This window comes from Artemia franciscana, chromosome 14 (assembly GCF_032884065.1).
Source record: "Artemia franciscana chromosome 14, ASM3288406v1, whole genome shotgun sequence".
NCBI classification, from domain to species: Eukaryota; Metazoa; Arthropoda; class Branchiopoda; order Anostraca; family Artemiidae; genus Artemia; species Artemia franciscana.
In genome coordinates, this window is record NC_088876.1 from 9,176,811 (window position 1) to 9,197,128 (window position 20,318).

General features: G+C 33.8%; 1 protein-coding gene across 1 annotated transcript in view; it reads right to left on the reverse strand.

Annotated features, from left to right (window-relative positions):
- The window catches only part of LOC136035282 (nephrin-like), a 255,108-nt gene extending 243,084 nt beyond the window's left edge, over positions 1–12,024 (reverse strand). The window contains exon 1 of the mRNA XM_065716966.1: positions 11,869–12,024. Within this exon, the coding sequence (XP_065573038.1) occupies positions 11,869–12,001 (133 nt within the window). The 5' untranslated portion in view covers positions 12,002–12,024. The remainder of the gene's footprint in view (positions 1–11,868) is intronic.
- Positions 12,025–20,318: the final 8,294 nt, after the last annotated feature.

Sequence of the window (20,318 nt, forward strand, 5' to 3'; positions counted from 1 at the left end):
ATAACGAAATTATTTTTTTTTACGTAATCCTAGATGAACTAAGGTCCAAGAATATGTTCAAATACATCTTAGGGGAAATCAATAGGATTTAAATGAAACAATAATCAGAAATATAGATAGAAATAATGCTTCTAAGGTAAGCCTGGATCTATGTGGCCCTCTGACAACACAGATAAAGACATTGTAGCTATTGATTCAAAATGACACGACACTTAATCAATCATTTTATTTGGGTAGATCTTACTTATCAAAGAGAATTATAAGAACAAGAAAATTGTAACTGGCTTAAAATGGGATGTTTGTAAGTTCAGTTTAGAATTTTTAGATAAACAAGCAGATAAATTAAGTGAGGGACGTAAATATTTAGAGGACGTTAATTATTATTAATTAATAATTATTAATTAGTTAGAAAACATATCAATGAATGGGCCTATATGATAGTCACTAAAGAAAATACAGATGGAGAAAAAAAACAATTTGTAAACAGATGTTTGACACCTCTGCAATTTTGATTTTCTTATATTTTTAGTTTCATGTTTTAATTTTATTTAGCCTCCTTTCCTGTTTGGATATATTCTGTTTATTTTTCTAAAATTAAACTAAAATGCCAGAGCTTGTAATCTTTGATAAATAATATTAAAATTTATGAATTTTAGATATTGAAACAAAAATGAAAAGATGCATACTAATGTAATTGCTGCTATTACTTTTCTTTTATAGTTTGGTAGCTAATAGCATGAGTCACTATACCTATTAGTAAGTAGTCACATATGATATCATGGTTTACAAATGAAACATTATTTCGTAACAAAGACGAAAAAAGTATACTTTTATGCCTCTGCAATTTTCTACAATAATATTACTTTCGCTGTAATAGCCATTGATAAAATATATTAAATTATTTAAAATTAGATTCATTTGGTTTGCTTAGTGTGAATAATTAGTCCATTAGTTAAGATTATAGGATAATTTTTGAGTAAAACATATAAGTTCTATTAAGTTTGATATAGCACACTTTAAGCCGACAGGATTCCTACGAAATCATTTTGCGAGCCTCATCACCGGCTGAGCATCTCAAAGACAGAGGTTCCGATAGCGATTTCTCCCTAAGGAATAGCTATCATCAAACTGTCAAAAATTTTAGATTTTCATTGAAATTAGACTGAAAAGACATTAAAATCTTATTTCTCTGTTTTGTCGGCGTGTTTGTCAATCAAAGCAGCTAGCACCACAGGAAACTCCCAAAGTGGCTAAATTTCTCAAATAATAATTGTTTTAAACAGATCTTTAGGGTTTTCTAATTAGGTAAAAATAAAATTTTTGTGTCAATGTCAAATTTTAACAGAAGGACGGTCCAGAAAATCTTCAAGTGATGTGCCATCGCACGGTAACAAAAATCTTCTTATTCAAAAGTCTGTCTTCTCCTCGAATATAATTATTTAGATTGTGTTTAAATTTTTTCAATTTATTGAAGATGAAAATAATTTTATTTGTCCTCTCTCATGGACATTCTTTATTCTATTTACTTTTCATTTTTTAAATAAAAACAATTGAATCATGTATTCATGCTTGTAAAAAAAAAGTACGCATCGAGCTGGCTCGCATATTGAGCAATAATATATAATAAAAAAGGTTTTTCCGGAATCTTATGTCTTACAGAGTACATTTCCTATTCATTAGCTTCATCTCTTTTTACTGTCTCCCCCTCTGCATCTTTTCTTCTCTTCTTACTCGACATTAGGAAATAAAGTTGCATAGTCACATCTTTGCTGTCTCAAGGATTTTATTTTGTTTCTTTTTACCAGGAGAATAAAAAAAGTAATTTATTTATTTTTATGTAACCCTAGAGGAACTGAGGTCTAAGAATATCTCCAAGTACGTCTTAGGGGAAAGCAATAGGTTTTAAATTAAACAATAATCAGAAACAGAGATAAAAATAATGCTTCTAAGGTGAGCCTTGATCTACGTGGCCCTTTAGAGACATAGATAAAGACATTGCAGCTTTTGATTAAAAAATATACCTAATCAATCATTTTATTTTGGTACATCTTACTTATCAAAAAAATTAAAAGAATTAAACTGGGTTAAGATCGGTTGATAGGAAGTATAGTTCAAATTCCTTTTTTTTAGATAAATAGGCAGACAAATCAAGTGAGGGACCTAATTTATTGGTAGTGCATCAGAAAATATATCAGTGATTGTCACTAATAAAAAAACAATCAGAGAAAAAACAATTTGTAAACACAAATTTTATACCTCTGAATTGTGGATTTTCCCATATTTTTATTTTCATGTTTTAATTTTATTTAGCCTCTTCTCCTGTCTGGATGTATTCTGTGTATTTTTCAAAAATTAGACTAAAATTCCAGAGCTCGTAATTTTTGATAATAAATTTAAACTTTATGGATTTTCAAATATTTGCAATCAAGAAGAAAATATGTCTACTACCTATTTGTTGCAATTGCTGCTATTACCTTTCTTTTATAGTTTAGTAGCTATTAGCATGTGTCATTATACCTTTTAATATATAGTCACATATCACCTCAGGCTTTTCTAATGAAACGCGATTTCTCAATAAACAAAGACAAAAAAGTATACTTTTATGCCTCTGCAATTTCAACCATAATATTACTTTCGCTATATTAGCTATTGATAAAATACATTAAGTTATTTGAAACTAGATTCATTTCGTTTGCTTAATGCGAATAATCAGCCCATTACTGGTGAATGATCAGTCCATTAATCTGTATATTCTTAAGATGATGTAATAATTTTCAGTAAAACATAAAAGTTTTGTTTAGTTTTATATAAAACACTTTAAGACGACACGGTTCCTAAGAAATCATTTTGCGAGCTTCATCATCAGCTTAGCATCTCAAAGACAAAGGTTCCAATAGCGATTTCTCCCTAAGGACTAGCTATCATCAAAACCATAAAAAAAAATTCGTAATTGAAATTAGACTGAAAAGACAGTAAATTTTTTTTTTCTATTTTTTACCGGTATGTTTGCCAAACAAAGCAGCTGGAAACTCCCAAAGTGGCTAAATTCCTCAAATGATAATACTTTTGAACATAATTTAGTGCTTTCTATTCCAGTATGCTAAATAATTATTAGGGACAGCCGTTTCCTTAAATTTAAGAAATAAACTTCGGCTCTGTTTAATAAAAAAACACAAAAACCCCCTTTCTGATAGGTAAAGTTCATCAAACTGCATATCTCTATCTCCGATCCAAAACGAGGGAAAATAAATGGACTATGTAATAGTTTTAGGATATTAGGTGTTGTCTTTTAATTGTCTGTCATTTAAAGGGATCTCTTATACAAGCTCTACAAGCTATGGCAAGACCATCCAATACTAAAACGCAACACTAAAAGGTCAACAGTCACTAAAAGATCAACATTAAAGGTCACTAAAAGGTAGTAGAAAGATCAAAAGGGCTACGTTGAGTAATTGTTTTTTGTACAGTATCAAACAGTTCGTAGTAACGAACTGTAGTAAGGAGCGACCCGGCTCAATAGTAACCAATACGAGCCTGAGAAAATTTGCCTTATTTTAGAAAATAGGGGAAAACACCCCCTAAAAGTCAGAATCTTAACGAAAATCACACCATCAGATTCAGCGTATCAGAGAACCATACTGCAGAAGTTTCAAGCTCCTTTCTACAAAAATGTGGAATTTTGTAATTTTTGCCAGAAGGCAGATCACGGATGCGTGTTTATTTGTTTGTTTGTTTTTTGTTTTTTTTTCCCAGGGTTGATCTTATCGACCCAGTGGTCCTAGAATGTTGCAAGAGGGCTCATTCTAACGGAAATAAAAAGTTCTAGTGCCCTTTTTGAGTGACCAAAAAAATTGGAGGGCAACTAGGCCCCCTCCCACGCTAATCATTTTCCCAAAGTCATCGGATCAAAATTCTGAGATAGCTGTTTTATTCAGCATAGTCGAAAAATCTTCTAACTATGTCTTTGAGGACGACTTACTCCCCCACAGTCACCATGGGAGGGGCTACATGTTATAAACTTTGACCTGTGCTTACATATAGTAATGGTTATTGGGAAGTGCAGAGACGTTTTCTGAGGGATTTTTTTGGTTGGGGGGGGGTTGAGAAGAGGGGGATATGTAGGGGGAACTTTCCATGGAGTAATTTGTCATGGGGGAAGAAAATTTCCATGAAGGGAGCGCAGGATTTTCTAGCATTATTTAAAAAAAAAATAAAAAAAAAATATGAAAAAGTTTTTTCATCTGAAAGTAAGGAGCGACATTAAAACTTAAAACGAACAGAAATTACTTCATATATGAAAGGGGCTGGTCCCTCCTCAAAGCCCCGCTCTTTACGCTAAAGTTTTTTACTATTTTAAAAAGTAGAGTTGAGAGAAAGTGTCAAACTTTAGCGTAAAGAGCGGGGCGTTGAGGAGGGACCAGCCCCTTTCATATACGAAGTAATCATCTTAATAGAATGATCAATAAAAAAGCAAAAAAGAAAGGGGGAAGGGAGATTCTCGTACTATGAAACAAATGTTCTTTCAATTTTCTACTTTAAGGCAAAAAAAATTTATAAGGTCTGGCGGAGGAGGGGTTAATTAGGAAAAAGTTGTCTCAATAGCATTTTATCAAACAAAGAAGTATTGCTATAATTTGTACCTTCTTCGATATTCATTTTAAAAAAATCTACAAAATAAGTTTTTTCAAAGAAGAGTAAAGAGCTATTAAAAAAAGAGCAGAAATAAAGTTAAATAATATTTCAATCGTAAAGCTATCATGAATCAACATCTATATAGAAATGAAATCGAAAACGACACAGAAATTACAGTAAGCAATCAAGTCAAAATCAAAACGAACAGAAATTAACATGAGTAGAAATGACATCTCCAAGCCTTCTAAAGACCAGAAAATAATTAGCACTTTACAAAAAATAAAATACATTTTAAGTATTTTCGCTTGCCTAACTTTCATGAACGAAAAATTATTAAGAATTTAAGGAATAAATATCATTTTTTTATATTGAGCTGTCAATCCATATTCATGTGTTGTTGTTGTTTTTTTTTTTTTTGTCAAGTCCATTTTATTTTCTGGTTTTCAGAGGGCATAGGGGGTGCCCACCCTACTCATGTTAATTTCTGCTAGTTTTTAAGGTTGACTCGGTTATTTATTGTAATTTCTGTTCGTTTTCGGTTTCATTTATATATTGATGGGGATTTGTTGTAGTTTTAAGTTTGGCAGATCATTTATCATAATTTCTGGCCATTTTAGGTATAATGTAGTTCTTTACTTAAAAAAAAACTTATTATGTGGAAAAAAATTTTAACTAATTTTTGTTCGTTTTTATTAACATAGTCCTTTTCATGGAAAAACGAAATTATCTTTTAAATGTTTTTGGTTTTTCTTTCAGTAAGAATCCATAGTTTTAATTGTTATTTGTGTGTTGAAAAAAAAAATTTCAACGATTTTTGACACCATACACCCTTTGGAAAATTGGACACAAATAGAATTGTTTAATTTAATTATATACCTCCTCAAGTTTATTTTAAATTATATTTAATTTAATTTAATTATATACCTCCTCAAGTTTATTAAAGCATATTGTGCAAAATGCATAACTGTTAGAGGAGTGACCTACCTATTATCCCTAGGGATAAAGCTACTGGACTGCTCAACTATGTTCAACAAAATAACTATCTTAGAATTTTGCTTAGATGTGTTTGGAAAATTAATGAGCTTGGGAAAAGGGCTGCTTGCCGTCTAATCACTCTTGATTCTTAAAAAGAGCACTAGAACTTTCAATTTCCAATCGAATAAACTCCGTTAAATAATATTGCTATTCATGATAACGCTGTGCTGCATATGAAATTGCTTATATGCCTTTTTGAAACCTCCATGCATAATGTTTTTTCGTTTATTTGACGCTCTCCATAAACCATCCCTAAGAGTTTCCCCTGAATACAATTAGCGTTATTAATTACATGAATCGTAGTTGTAGTATTAATGTATGCACAAAGCACCATCTGGCTAGTTCAAAATCGGCAAAAATGTGAAAGCTGTAATTTGATAAATTGAGCTGTTCTTGAGATATTGCTTTGAAAAATTAAAATTAATTAAGCTTTAAAAATTAAGCTGAAATTAGCTGAAATTAAGCTGAAGTTAAGCTAATTTATGAGCAACTGCCTTATTAATTATTAATTAATTAATTAATTATTATTAATTATTAATTGCCTTATTATTTAAGTTAAATTAAGCTGAAGTTAAGCTGAAGAACAGCTTAAAAATTAATCTGTTCTTCAGAAAAAAAAAATTAAGCTTTGTCACCCTTTTGACAATCTACATATTCATAGCTCGTTTCGATTTAGTTCAACATCCGTGTATATATTCCTTATAAGCTTCGCCTTAATACCATTAGATTGTGTAGTAGCAATAGTAGCAGCAGCAGTAGTAAATATAGCTTTGGTAGTTGTATTAGTGGAAGCGAGCACATTTTGCCTATTTTCAGTTGATCTTCCCCTTTAAACATTCTATGAAAGTTCCAACTAAATGGCCAACCCAATCTTGAGATACGACCTTTTGACAATAAATATGTTCATACCTCGTTTCGATTTAGTTCACCACCTGTCTAAATATTCCTTGTAAGCTTCGCATTAATACCATTAGATTTTGTTGTAGCAATAGTAGCAGCTGAAGTAGTAAATACAGCAGTGGTAGTAGTATTAGCGGCAGCGAGCACATATTGTCTATTTTCAGTTGATGTTCCCTTTTAAACATTCTATAACAGTTCCAGCTTAATAGCCAAATTCATTTTTTAGATACGATCTTTTGACAATATGCACGCATATAGTTTCTTTTGATTTAGTTAAAATTCCCCCTCAACATTCTGTCAAAATTTTCACCCTCATTGGCTTGATAGTACTAATACCACAGTAGCAGTGGTAGTAGTAAGAGCAATAGTAGCAGTAATAGTGCTGTATTAGTAGAAGTAGTAACAGTAGTGGCAGCAATATTAATAGTCGTAGTAGCAGCATGTACTTGTTTACTTTTAATCAGTTCAACATCCCCTTCACGATACCCCAGAAATTTCATCTTGATACGGTAAGCCGCTCCAAAAATATTGCTGATACGCCCTTTTGACAATCTGTATGTACATAGTATGTTTTTATTTAGTTCAGCCTTTGCCTTAAAGTTTTGTCAGATGTCCATTTGAATATCCTCGGCCTTGGTAGAACTCGCTATACAACCAGTAGTTTTAGTGGTAGGAGTCGTAGCGGTAGTAGCAGTTGTAAAAGTAGTAATAGTAGCAGTAGTAGTAGTAGTGGCAGTAGCAGTAGTAGTGGTAGTAGCAGTAGTAGTAGTAGCAGTAGTAGTAGTAGTAGTAGTACTAGTAGTAGTAGCAGTAGTGGTGGTAGTAGCAGCAGTAATATTAGCAGCAGTGTTAACAGTCGTAGTAGTGGTAGCTGTAGTAGTTGTAATAGTAGTAGCTCACAAATATAGCCTTTTTGGTCCATTGATAATCTCCCTTTTCCTTTCCAGAAAGTCCAAAATTCACATGCTCAGTAATTCGTAAGTTACACCCTTTTGACAACCCTTACGCATAAAACGTGTTTTAATTTACTTCCACGCTCCTCTCGACATTTTCTGAAAGGCTCACTTGACTCCCATTCGTCTTTTTGGAAAGTACTGCTCGAAAATACCCCTATTTCTCAATAACATATAATATATATAAAGAATGGACGAATCACCTGACTTACAGCCCTTACCCTGAGGGCTGTGGGAGGTGAAATCTCCAAAGACATAATTGCTCTATCTTTCAACTATACTGAAAAAATAGAATTCTCAAAATTTGGATTGGATGTGATTTCGAAAATGACGGGCGTGTGAGGAGGGACCTGGTTTACTTCCAATCACTTTTGACTCTTAAAAAGGGCACTAAAACTTTTACTATCAATAAAAACCTTATATGCCACCGGGTTACACCTTGCAACCCTCACCCCTGGGCTTTGTGGGGTAGTGTCAACCATCGAGGAATTGTTATATGAGCTTTGGACCATTTTATACAAAATAGCTATATCAAAATTTGACTGGATGCATTTAGGCAGCAGAAAGCACTAGAGGGAGGGGGGCTAGTTGTCATCTGATCACTTTTGACTTTTAAAGAAGAGCACTAGAAATTCCAATTTCCAAACAAATGAGCCTTCTCCGAAGCTTATACGAAATTTCATTCCATAAAAGCCTTAAGTGGCCCGGGTCCTAGCTTACATTCCTTGCCTCTAGGTTATGGGGAGCTGTTTAAAATCTGGAGGCCTTGCTATATAATCTTTGGAATATTTTAAAAGAAATGGCTATCTCAAAATTTCGATCGGAAGCATTTAGGGAAAAGACCTTTCATAGTCCAGAGTGCTATGACGGGGAGGGGCTGACATCCCCAAAGATATGAACCTTTTCACTATGCTGAAAAAACTGGCTATGTCAAAATTTTTGCAGGATGTGTTTCAGGAAATGAAGGGCATGGAGGGGTCTGGCTGCCTTCCAATCACTTTTGACTTTTTAAAAGGGCTAGATCTTTCAATATTTAATCGGACTTCTTCAAAGTTTCTACGACAGCTCCTTATCGCCTTGGTCAGAAAAAAAGCAATAAATAGTACTCACTTGACTCTTTTATTAGGCAGCGCTATTTCATTGCCTATCATTGGCTAAATGTGGTTGAGCCTATGAGCATTTAAGAACAAAAAGACGGGTAATATCTCATTTTGTAACCGATTGGAGTCTCAGATACTACAACCGAAATAATTCCTCGGCTGAAACTTATCGAGCTATTTTCACTTAAATTACGTAAAACACTGAAAATGAAACCTGTTTGTTTAAACTGGTTTAGTGGAGAGTTACACAACCGTATTTATTTTTTCAAAAAAAAAATAGGAAAATCAGGAATCTAATTTTTAGTTAAAAAGACCTCAACTTTCAGCTATAAAATTTTCCAAAATATAGTCAACCAGGAAATACGCAGGGAAAACAGACCTCGGAACCCGATCCTCCTTCAAGATACAAGATTTTCCTGAATTCATGTGCAACGATTACGCAAATAATCAATAATTTTTTAAAATAGCCCGCTCCACCACTAAGAATTATTGAGTATGTGTTTGTAGTTGAAATACTACAGTTTTCAAAAAATTTTTATGTTTTTCCTGAAAGTTGTCCGTACAGAGAGGGAAAATCCACGTAGAATCATTTACAGAGAATTTCGACACATTGAAACCATTTAAATGTATGAAATATTAACAGCATTTGAACGCTGAGTGGACTAAACAAAAAACAAGTTTTTTAAATGAAAGTAAGGAGCGACATTAAAACTTAAAACGAACAGAAATTACTCCGTATACGAAAGGGGCTTTTCCTCCTCAGCGCCCCGCTCTTTACGCTAAAAGTTTGACTCTTTCTCTTAACTCTACATTTTAAAACAGTAAAAAACTTTAGCGTAAAGAGCGGGGCGTTGAGAAGGAAAAGCCCCTTTCATATACGGAGTAATTTCTGTTCGTTTTAAGTTTTAATGTCGCTCCTTACTATCATTTAACAAACTTGTTTTTTTTATTTAATTTCTGAACGTTTTTGAATCAATGCATGTTTTGATTTTGGCTCTCCGCAGAGGAATAATTAAAACGAAATTTGTATTTTTTTTTTTTTTTTTTTTGGCTAAATGGCTTTCTCATAATTTTGATCGAATGATTTTGTGAAAAAAAGAGCGGGGGAGGAAGCCTAGTTGCCTTCCAATTTTCGGTTAATTAAAAAGGCAACTAGAACTTTTAATTTTTTACGAACCTTTTTATAAGTAAAAGATATATGTAACTTATAAATTAGCTTCCGTAAAGAAATTTTGTATTCTCATGTTTTTATTACATATATGAGGGGGTTCGCCCCCTCGTCAGTACCTCGCTCTTGATACTAAAGCTTAAATTTTGTCCCAATTCATTAAGAATGACCCCTGAATCACAAAAGCCGCAGAATAAGTAGTTGAAATTACTAAAAATACTTTAGCGTGAAGAGCGGGGTATTAGGAGGAGGTGAGCCCCTTATATGGGTAATAATTTCTGTTGGTTTCAAGTTTTAATGCTGCTGCTTACTTCCAGCTGAAAAAAAACTTTTTTATATTTATTTTAAGTAATGCAAGTAAATCCTGCGCTCCGTTCATGGAAATTTTCTTCCCCCATGACAAATTCCTCAATGGAAAGTTCCCCAAGCATATCCCCCTCTTCTCAACCCCTGCCTCCAACCAAACAATCCTCCTGAAAACGCCTGTACACTTCCCAATAACCATTACTATATGTAAGCACTGGTCAAAGTTTTGAACTTGTAACCCCTCCCACGGGGACTGTGGGGGGGGGGGTAAGTCGTCCCCAAAGACATAGTTATATGGTTTTTCGACTACGCTGAATAAAATGGCTATCTCAGAATTTTGATCCGTTGACTTTGGGAAAATAATTAGCGTGGGAGGGGGCCTAGGTGCCCTCCAATTTTTTGGTCACTTAAAAAGGGCACTGGAACTTTTCGTTTCCGTTAGAATGAGCCCTCTCGCAACACTCTAGGACAACTGGGTCGATACGATCACCCCTGGGAAAAAAACAACAAAAAAACAAACAAATAAACACGCATCCGTGATGTGCCTTCTGGCGAAAAATATAAAATTCCACATTTTTGTAGATAGGAGCTTCAAACTTCTACGGTAGGGTTCTCTGATATGCTGAATCTGATGGTGTGATTTTCGTTAAGATTCTATGACTTTTAGGGGGTGTTTCCCCCTATTTTCTAAAATAAAACAAATTTTCTCAGGCTCGTAACTTTTGATGGGTAAGACTAAACTTGATGAAAATTATATATTTAAAATCAGCATTAAAATGCGATTCTTTTGACGTAGCTATTGGTACCAAAATTCCAAAATTTTTGAGTTTTGTTTACTATTGAGCCGGGTCGCTCCTTACTACAGTTCGTTACCACGAACTTTTTGATAAGAAGAGTTTTTTAAATGCTTCTCTTAAAACTGATCATCAAATGCGGCTTGAAACTGACCTGAAACTATTACCGGATTGAATGGACGAATTGAATTATGCGTTGGGCGGTCAAGACAAACAAAAATATTAATCAAACGATGGGAATTGGGACTGATGTTTCTCATTTAATAAAATAGCTATGAGGCTCTACCAGGGAAAGTAGTTTATTAGAAGAGTAGAGATGGCAACGGTGTGCACATATTATTCCTAAACAATAAAACTTTGTCAGTTGTTTCGTTTTTCAACTATCGTCACTCTGTTGGAATTCTTTATATAAAAAAAAAATCTAAACTGCCCTTTCATATGTTACCTTTTGAACTGCAATGTTTTTTTACAGTGCAGCTCAAACACCCCATAAACGTAACCTGTATTTGATTTTCATAATTTACACTGTTAAGTGGCCGAAGGCCCTGATCCACATTGATGAATTTTGCCTTATTTAGCTTGGTGGTAGTAAATGTCTTACTTGTTTGATTTGTTTGTTTTTTTAATAATTCGCATTCTCCTTTCTACTTTCTCTGTGGCTTTAAAGCTATATTTTCTCAATAGCTTTAAAGTAATATATTTGTTTTCGCTACTGTACTAGCATCCCTTAGCAACCAAAGGTTTATGTTCAAGATTTAGTTATTTGGCTTCGGTTAAGCTACTTATAATAAATTCAATTCTTTTTTCTTCCATATGTAGAGCCTATTCAGCCTTTTTGACTTTTTGTTTTCAATAGATTTGATTTCAAAAATGAAATTTTTATTTGCACGAGCTACAAGATTTTTCTAATTCCGTCATGTCAAGTATTGGGTTTCAAAACACTTCACTGCCTTTGCTTAATTTATGACGAATAGAATTACCTTGTTTGGTCACAGGCTTCGCGAAAACAGAACAGACATTTATCAACAAAACTATCACTAAATAGCCCATTAGTAATCCAAAAACACATTCAAATACTTTTAAATCCTGAGCTTGGTAGCACAAAAATAACATGGTACACTTATGGACATTTGGAAACTACTGTTTCAACCAGAAGAATACAAGTTCAGACACTTCCCGGAAAATCGTGGGGAAAAGACAGCGCATAAGAACATAAGTGTCTTAAGCTATTGGGTCAATAATATACATAAATTAGTGAAGGTATTTTGGTTCTAAATTATCATAGTTTTCGAGGATTTAAATGTAAGCTGGAAATCATTCACGAATAAGCCAAGCAATTGAAACAATCGATTATTAAAACGAAAAGAAGAAGTGTAACATCCAGTAGTGGATCCAGGGGGCGTGGGGGGGGCCTGAATTAGGTGTGGATTTGTGGTTGGTACTGCTTGCTCTGGTTTGGGACGAAAGTTATTTTTGATAATTACTTTTTAATAGTTGTGTCTTTAATAAGTTTATTATTATTATTAAGGCTGTTTCTTTTCGCAAACAAGTTTAAAACAAGGTTTCAGTTACTTTGTGCAACATCGATGTTTTTTAAGGGGATTTTTATAACAGATTGTAAATGTATGAGGAGTGCGAAAACTATTAATTTTAGTTTTGGATTTTGGTGAGCAAATGGTGACCCCTTTACTGCCTATTTTCATATAATTAAAGCACTGTATTATATGACTTATCACCTCCTCTGTTCATCCTAAAATGTTAAGATAAAGCCCAAACTCTTTAGAACTTTAATAAAGGCTCGTGTAAGCATGTATTTAAAACTTAGTATATGAGTCAAAATGCTCCTTCAAAGGTCAGAGAAATTTTTTAAGAAGAATAGATTTTTGAAAAATTGTTAATAAAAGAAGGCAAATAATTATGTTTTTATTTTAGTTTATTTTTTTATCCAGCTAGTATAGATGGGTCGCTGAGTTCTCAGTTTGAATCAATTGAATGTTATTGATTTTTTTTCAAACATTTACTAATAAAATGTTAATGAAAAGGGCGAATTCACGCAACTTGAGTTAACCACGGTAACAGAATGCAACTACGATATTACTTCAGAATTTCTCACTTTCTGAATGCCAACCAGTCACAAAACATAGTTATGTTTTCGCATTGGTGTTGCATATATTTAACATAAAATTGTCTAAACTGCTGTATATACTGCTGAGTATTTTAATATTTATTTTGATACATGCGATCTAATCACATTTCCATGATTAGTTGTGTATAAAACAAACTTTTTACATGACAGATCCCTTGCTTAATGCAATATGAACCAAATTTCAGATTTTCATTTTTGTGTTCAACACAGCTATCGAGATCTAAATGTTCGAATTGAATATATGAAAAACTCAAAATTAAAAAAAAAATCAATTAGAAATCTACCACAGCTTAAAACCATTAGGATTTAAATCTCCAGTCTATATCTATCAAATACAAAAAAAACAAACGCATAAATATTTGCTTTTTTAAAGAGTATTTTGACTCATATACTTAGTTTGAAGCACAAAACTACATGCATCTTTATCAAAGTTCATATTTTTCTGACGATTTTGGTCTTTATTCGAATATTTTAGGACAAATAGAAGAGGAAGTACTAACCAAGAGATCTAATTTGACAGAACGCCATTATAAACGTTCACCAAAATATTGAGGTACACATCGATCGTGTAGTAATTAGACATGTCGGGAGCGGAAATAGAGAACCATACTTTTTATTATAATTTTGTGAATTCTGTAATCTAAGCGAAATATATCAAACTTTAAAAAGTGGAAAGATACCTTAAGTTATTATGAAAAGGGAGATTTTTATTAGCAAGTTTTTGACATTTCGTCAAAGTTGACACTGTTTATTAAAACACTATTTTTAAAAATAAGCAGCGATTTGTTAAGGCTTTATTGCCTACATTTAAAACCCTTGCATTAAATGTCTTCTTTGCATTTCTATATCTTCGTCCTTTTTTTCTTGTTACAACCCTAAAAGAACTAGTATTTAATGTTTAATATATATTTTAGAATATACAAGTTGTATCATTATCCTCATTTCCTAATCTTCATTACTATCATAGTTACTAAGGGATGCCAGTAAGTTAAGAGACATGCTAAATGGTTTGACCTTAAAATTTTCACAAAGAGTGCATGACCCCAAAAGATGGTTCAAGACATTTTTTTTTTTTTACAACAAAAAGCTTAACTCACCCGCTTTAGTGGTCAGAAGTGCAAAGGCAAAAATTATACAGAAAATATTAAATATCATATTTTTTCATAAACGGTGAACAGCTTTTTATTTTCTTTTTTTATGGCAGGGTGATTTTTATAACTTAATATTTCTTGTATCAATATTTTTATCCCAAATTAATTTCATCAGATTTATTAGAACTTAACCCTCACCAAATTTTTAGATCAAATTTACGACCATTTCCACTACCATAATTGTCATACACATCATTGTCTAAGTTCCCTTTGAATTACGGGTATTTCTTTTTTTGTAAGTTTATCAAAGCGGTCTATGATGCCCCCCCCCCCAAGAAAATCCTGGATCCGTTCCTGGTAACCTCCTGTGTGTATCAGGAAAAAAGACATGGAATATCATGAAAAAGTTCAGATAGTCAAACAGTTCGTGGTAACGAACTGTAGTAAGGAGCGATCCGGCTCAATAGTAACCAAAACTCTAAAAAATTGGATTTTGATATCAATAGCTACATCAAAAGAATCGCATTTTAATGATGCTGATTTTAAATATATAAGTTTCATCAAGTTTAGTCTTACCCAACAAAAGTTACGAGCCTGAGAAAATTTGCCTTATTAAGATCGTAGGATCTTAACGAAAATGACACCATCAGATTCAGCGTATCAGAGAACCCTACTGTAGAAGTTTCAAGCTCCTATCTACAAAAATGTGGAATTTTGCATTTTTTGCCAGAAGACAAATCACGGGTGCGTGTTTATTTGTTTGTTTTTTTTGTTTGTTTTTTATCCCCAGGGGTCATCGTATCGACCAAGTGGTCCTATAATGTCGCAAGAGGGCTCATTCTAACGGATATGAAAAGTTCTAGTGCCCTTTTTAAGTGACCAAAAAAATTGGAGGGCATCTAGGCCCCCTCCCACGCTCATTTTTTTCCCAAAGTCAACGGATCAAAATTTTGAGATAGCCATTTTGTTCAGCATAGCCGAAAATCATAATAACTATGTATTTGGGGATGACTTACTCCCCCACAGTTCCTGGGGGAGGGGCTGCAAGTTACAAACTTCAACCAGTGTTTACATATAATAATGATTATTGGGAAGTGTACAGACGTTTTCAGGGGGATTTTTTTGGTTTTGGGGGTAGGGTTGAGGGAGGGGGCTATGTGGGAGGATCTTTCCTTGGAGAAATATGCCATGGGGGAAAAAATTCAATGAAAAGGGCGCAGGACGAATCTGGTCACGTTAAAAAAAACGTCAAATTCAGAGCTTAATATACAATGCTGGGTGTTCGGAGCCTCTCTATTATGGAGTATAATTTGAAAATAACACAACTATACGAGCGATAAAACATATATACCACAACCATAACTCAACTAACGAAAGAACTGCTAAGAGATAACACAACTATAAAGCGAAAACAGGTGAAAACTAACGGGAAAATAAACGAACTAAGAGGTGGAAGGGGCCCAGAGAAAAAATATAATCCTTTTTCAATTTTGAGCCTAACTTCCGCAAAGGAGTAATAATGTCAGAAGCCACGAAATACCGAATTATTTTCTTTTCAAACAGTTCGTGGTAAAGAACTGTAGTAAGGGGCGACCCCGCTCAATAGTAAACGGAACTCTAAAAAACGAAATTTTGATGCTAAAAGATACATCAAAAGAATCGAATTTTCACGCTGATTCTAAATATATAAGTTTCAATTAATTTAGTCTATGTCATCAAAAGTTACGAGCCTGAGAAAATTTGCCCTATTTTGGAAAAAAGGGGGAAACATCCCCTAAAAGTCATAGAATCTTAACGAAAATCACACTTTCGCATTCGGCATATCAGAGAACTTTATAGCAAAAAATTTCAAGCTCATATCTAAAAAATGTGGAATTTCATATTTTTTGCCAGAAGACAAATCACGGGTGCGTGTTTATTTGTTTGTTTGTTCTTTTTTTTCTTTTCCCCAGGGGTCATCGTATCGACCAGGTGGTCTTAGAGTGTCGCAAGAGGGCTCATTCTTACGGAAATGAGAAGTTCTAGTGCCCTTTTTAAGTGATAAAAAAATTGGAGGGCAAATAGGCCCCCTCCCACGCTAATTTTTTTCCAATAGTCAACAGATTAACATTTTAAGATAGCCATTTTGTTCCGCATAGTCGAAAACCATAATAACTATGTCTTTGGGAATGACTTACTCCCCCCGAATTCCTGGGGGAGGGGCTGCAAGTTACAAACTTTGACCAGTGTTTACATATAGTAATGGTTATTGGGAAGTGTACAGACGTTTTCATTGGGATTTTTTGGTTTGGGGGGTGGGGTTGACGGGAGAGGGCTTTGTGGGAGGATCTTTCCTTTGAGGAATATGTCATGGGGGAAGAAAAATTCAATGAAAAGGGCGCAGGATTTTCTAGCATTACTATAAAAAAAAACAATGAAAAATAAACATGAAAACGTTTTTTTCAAATGAAAGTAAGGAATAGCATTGAAGTTTAAAACGAACAGAGATTATTACGCATATGAGGGGTTCTAAAAATACTTTTGCATAAAGAGCGAGGTATTTAGGAGGAGATAAATTCCTCGCTCTTTATGCTAAAATATTTTTAGTAATTTCAACTATTTATTCTACGGCATTTTTGATTCAGGGGTCATTCTTAAAGAATTTGGACAAAACTTACGATTTAGTGTAAAGAGCGAGGTATTAACGAGGGTACAAACCCCCTCGAACACATAATAAAAATATAAGAATATAAAAGTTTGTTACGTAAGTTAATTCTTAAGTTACGTATATTTTTTACTAATAAAAACGTTCGTTGAAAATTAAAAGTTCTAGTAGCCTTTTTAAGTAACCGAAAAATTGGAGGGCAGCTAGGCCTCCTTCCCCACCCCTTATTTCTCAAAATCGTCTGATCAAAACTAAGAGAAAGCCATTTAGCCAAAAAAAAATTAATATACTAATTTCATTTCAACAATTTATGTGCGGAGAGCCAAAATGAAACATGCATTAATTCAAAAACGTTCAGAAATTAAATAAAAAAACTAGTTTTTTTAACTGAAAGTAAGGAGCGACATTAAAACTTAAAACGAACAGAAATTGCTCCGTATATGAAATGGGTTGTCCCCTCCGCAGTCCCTCGCTCTTTACGCTAAAGTTTGATTCTTTGCCACAACTCTACTTTTTAAAACAATTAAAAACTTTAGCGTAACGAGCGAGGGACTGTGGAGGGGACAACCCATTTCATATACGGAGTAATTTCTGTTCGTTTTAAGTTTTAATGTCGCTCCTTACTTTCAGTTAAAAAAACTAGTTTTTTTTATTTATTTTTTTTTGAATGAAACAGGAAATAAGCAAATCGACCACAAATCAAAAGTCAGTCAAGAATGTGTGTACATTTTCAAAAAAACAAAAACAAAAAAAAACAACTATAAAATGAATGAACTGAAAAATGAACACGGTGCATTGTTAAAGCAAAATGTAGGCTTTTGTTAAATTTACGAACAGATTCTAGAGAAAGTAGAGCTGATAAAATTTTAGGCTTTAGATCGCATTGCGGCAGATAGGGAGCGTTGTGTTTCCGGGACACGAATGACGACCGGGACAGAGGGAATATAAATAACGACCGGGACACTCAAAGAGAAATTACAGACTGGGATACCGGGACACAAATGACGACCGGGACACAGGGAATATAAATCACGACCAGGACATAGGTATTTAAGAATATCGTTCAAAGACAAATTTTTAATTGTAAGAAGACCGGTGAAAGAGAAATTTCTAATTGTAAAATGACTGAAGAACCTACAATGGCAACGGTACCATCATCGAAGTAGATAACCAGTGGGTTGTTCCATATTCCCCATTATTATCAAAAACATTTAATGCACACATAAACGTTGAATACTGTAACTCCGTAAAGGCAATCAAATACATATGTAAATACGTCAACAAAGGCAGTGACATGGCAGTTTTTGGCTTGCAGCCCGAAATCAAAGATTTCGACGAAATCGTACAATATCAGGCTGGAAGATACATAAGCAGTAATGAAGCTGTTTGGCGAATTCTTTCATTTCCGATACATGAACGTAGTCCAACTGTTGTACACTTAGCGGTACATTTACAGAATGGTCAACGTGTTTATTTCTCGGAAACCAACGTGCAACAAAGAGCCCTGAATCCACCGGATACAAAATTAACAGCTTTTTTTTCGCTTTGCAAAAATGATTCTTTTGCAAAAAAACTGCTGTATACTGAAGTGCCTTCGTATTACACGTGGAATACTAAAAATAAAGTATTTGAACGTCGAAAACAGGGTAAGTCAGTCGACGGCCAACCTACCATCTTCAAAGATACCACGATAGGAAGACTCTACACCGTTCACCCCAATCAACATGAATGCTTCTTTCTACGCCTGCTTTTGATGAATGTACCCGGTCCGACATCCTTTGAGTATTTGAGAACTGTAAAAGGTACTATACATGACACTTACCGTAGTGCATGCCAAGCTCTGAATTTATTGGAGAATGACCAACACTGGGATAACTGCATCAATGACGCGTGCGAAACGTCAACCCCAAGTCAAATTCGTGCATTGTTTGGCATCATTTTAACAACTTGCTCTCCATCAGCTCCTACAGAGCTATGGGAAAAATATAAGTCAAAAATGTCCGAAGATATACTCCATCGAAAACAGTTAGAGACGTCAGATATGACTTTTGATTTTACATCAGAAATTTATAACTACACTTTAGTTATTATAGAAGATTTGTGCGTACGTATGGCAAACAAACCTCTTCAGGATTTGGGAATGCCTTCACCTAACCGTATCGCTGCTGTTTCGACATGTGTAGAATTGGATCGTGAACAAAGTTACAGTACGAGTGATCTATTGTCGTATGTAGAAAATAACATTTCCAAGTTAACGTCGGAACAAAAAGACATTTATGATACGACAGACTCAATTTCAGGACGTATACAACTACCTGCTGATTTCTGTAATTTAGTGACGTCCAAAAATGAATTGATTGAAAAAGTATTTCCGAATATTCTAAAAAATTATAAAAATAATAAATGGCTAAGTGAAAGAGCGATTCTCGCACCCAAAAATATAGACGTCCACGAAATCAACAATATTGTTTTGACCAAGATTCGAGACCAGGCAGTCCTTTACAAGTCAGTCGACACAGTTTTGGAACCAAATGAAGCGGTTAATTATCAAATGAAGCGGTATATATATATATATATATATATATATATATATATATATATATATATATATATATATATATATATATATATATATATATATATATCAAATTGTCATTTCATTGTGGTTATGAAGGCGTAAAAACTTTTCAGTTTAAACTTTACACTAAATGTTAGGAGACCAAGAAAATTTGCTAATTTTCGAAAAAGGACTTAAACACCTCCAGAAGGGTGAGTAACCTCCAAAAGGATGAAAATTATACAATAAATTCAACATATTAGAAAAAAAGGGATTATAAATAAATTTCACATTTTTTTATGCATTTTTTAAAGTCTTTTGTACCCCCTCCGAAAAAGCAAATCCCAAACCTAAAACTGAGAGCTGAACTTAAGCTCCCCTATCAGCATCCCGATGTTGAAATAAAAATAATTGTGTTGTCTCGGTTAAAAGAGGAGCTTAAGGAGGGGCTATAACTTTCCCAATCACTTTTGATAATACTATAATCCGAGGGTAAGAGGATTTGAAACAACTTGTGTCCTATGATGTATCGATGTTTTGTTAATATCGAATGCGGATGATTTATTTAATTCGAGTAGCACTGTTTCAGGTATAGAGATAAACCTTGTGATTATAAGCATCTCAGACTAGAGTTTAACTCAGAAAAGTCGGAAATCCTGCTTCTCCGTTGGGAATCAGCCCTCGATTGTTTTACGATTGATTCTGGAAATGCCAACATTAGGCTAGTCCAGTTCATCACATTGCTTGGCCTTCCTACCGGTTCAACTCTAAAAACAACCTACCGAGATCTTTTCGCGCATCTATAGAAGTAAATTGTTTTGCATATAGTAAAATTATGTCAAGTAAGTTAAGGCTCAACAAACAAGATTTTAGTTAGCCTTTATAATGCAATTGTAATACCCCACCTTTTGTATTTGAGTCCTTTTTGGAGTAGTTTTCCCCAGTGCGATAAACGTAAACGACGACCTGTTTTTTTTTAAATATGCTTAGTT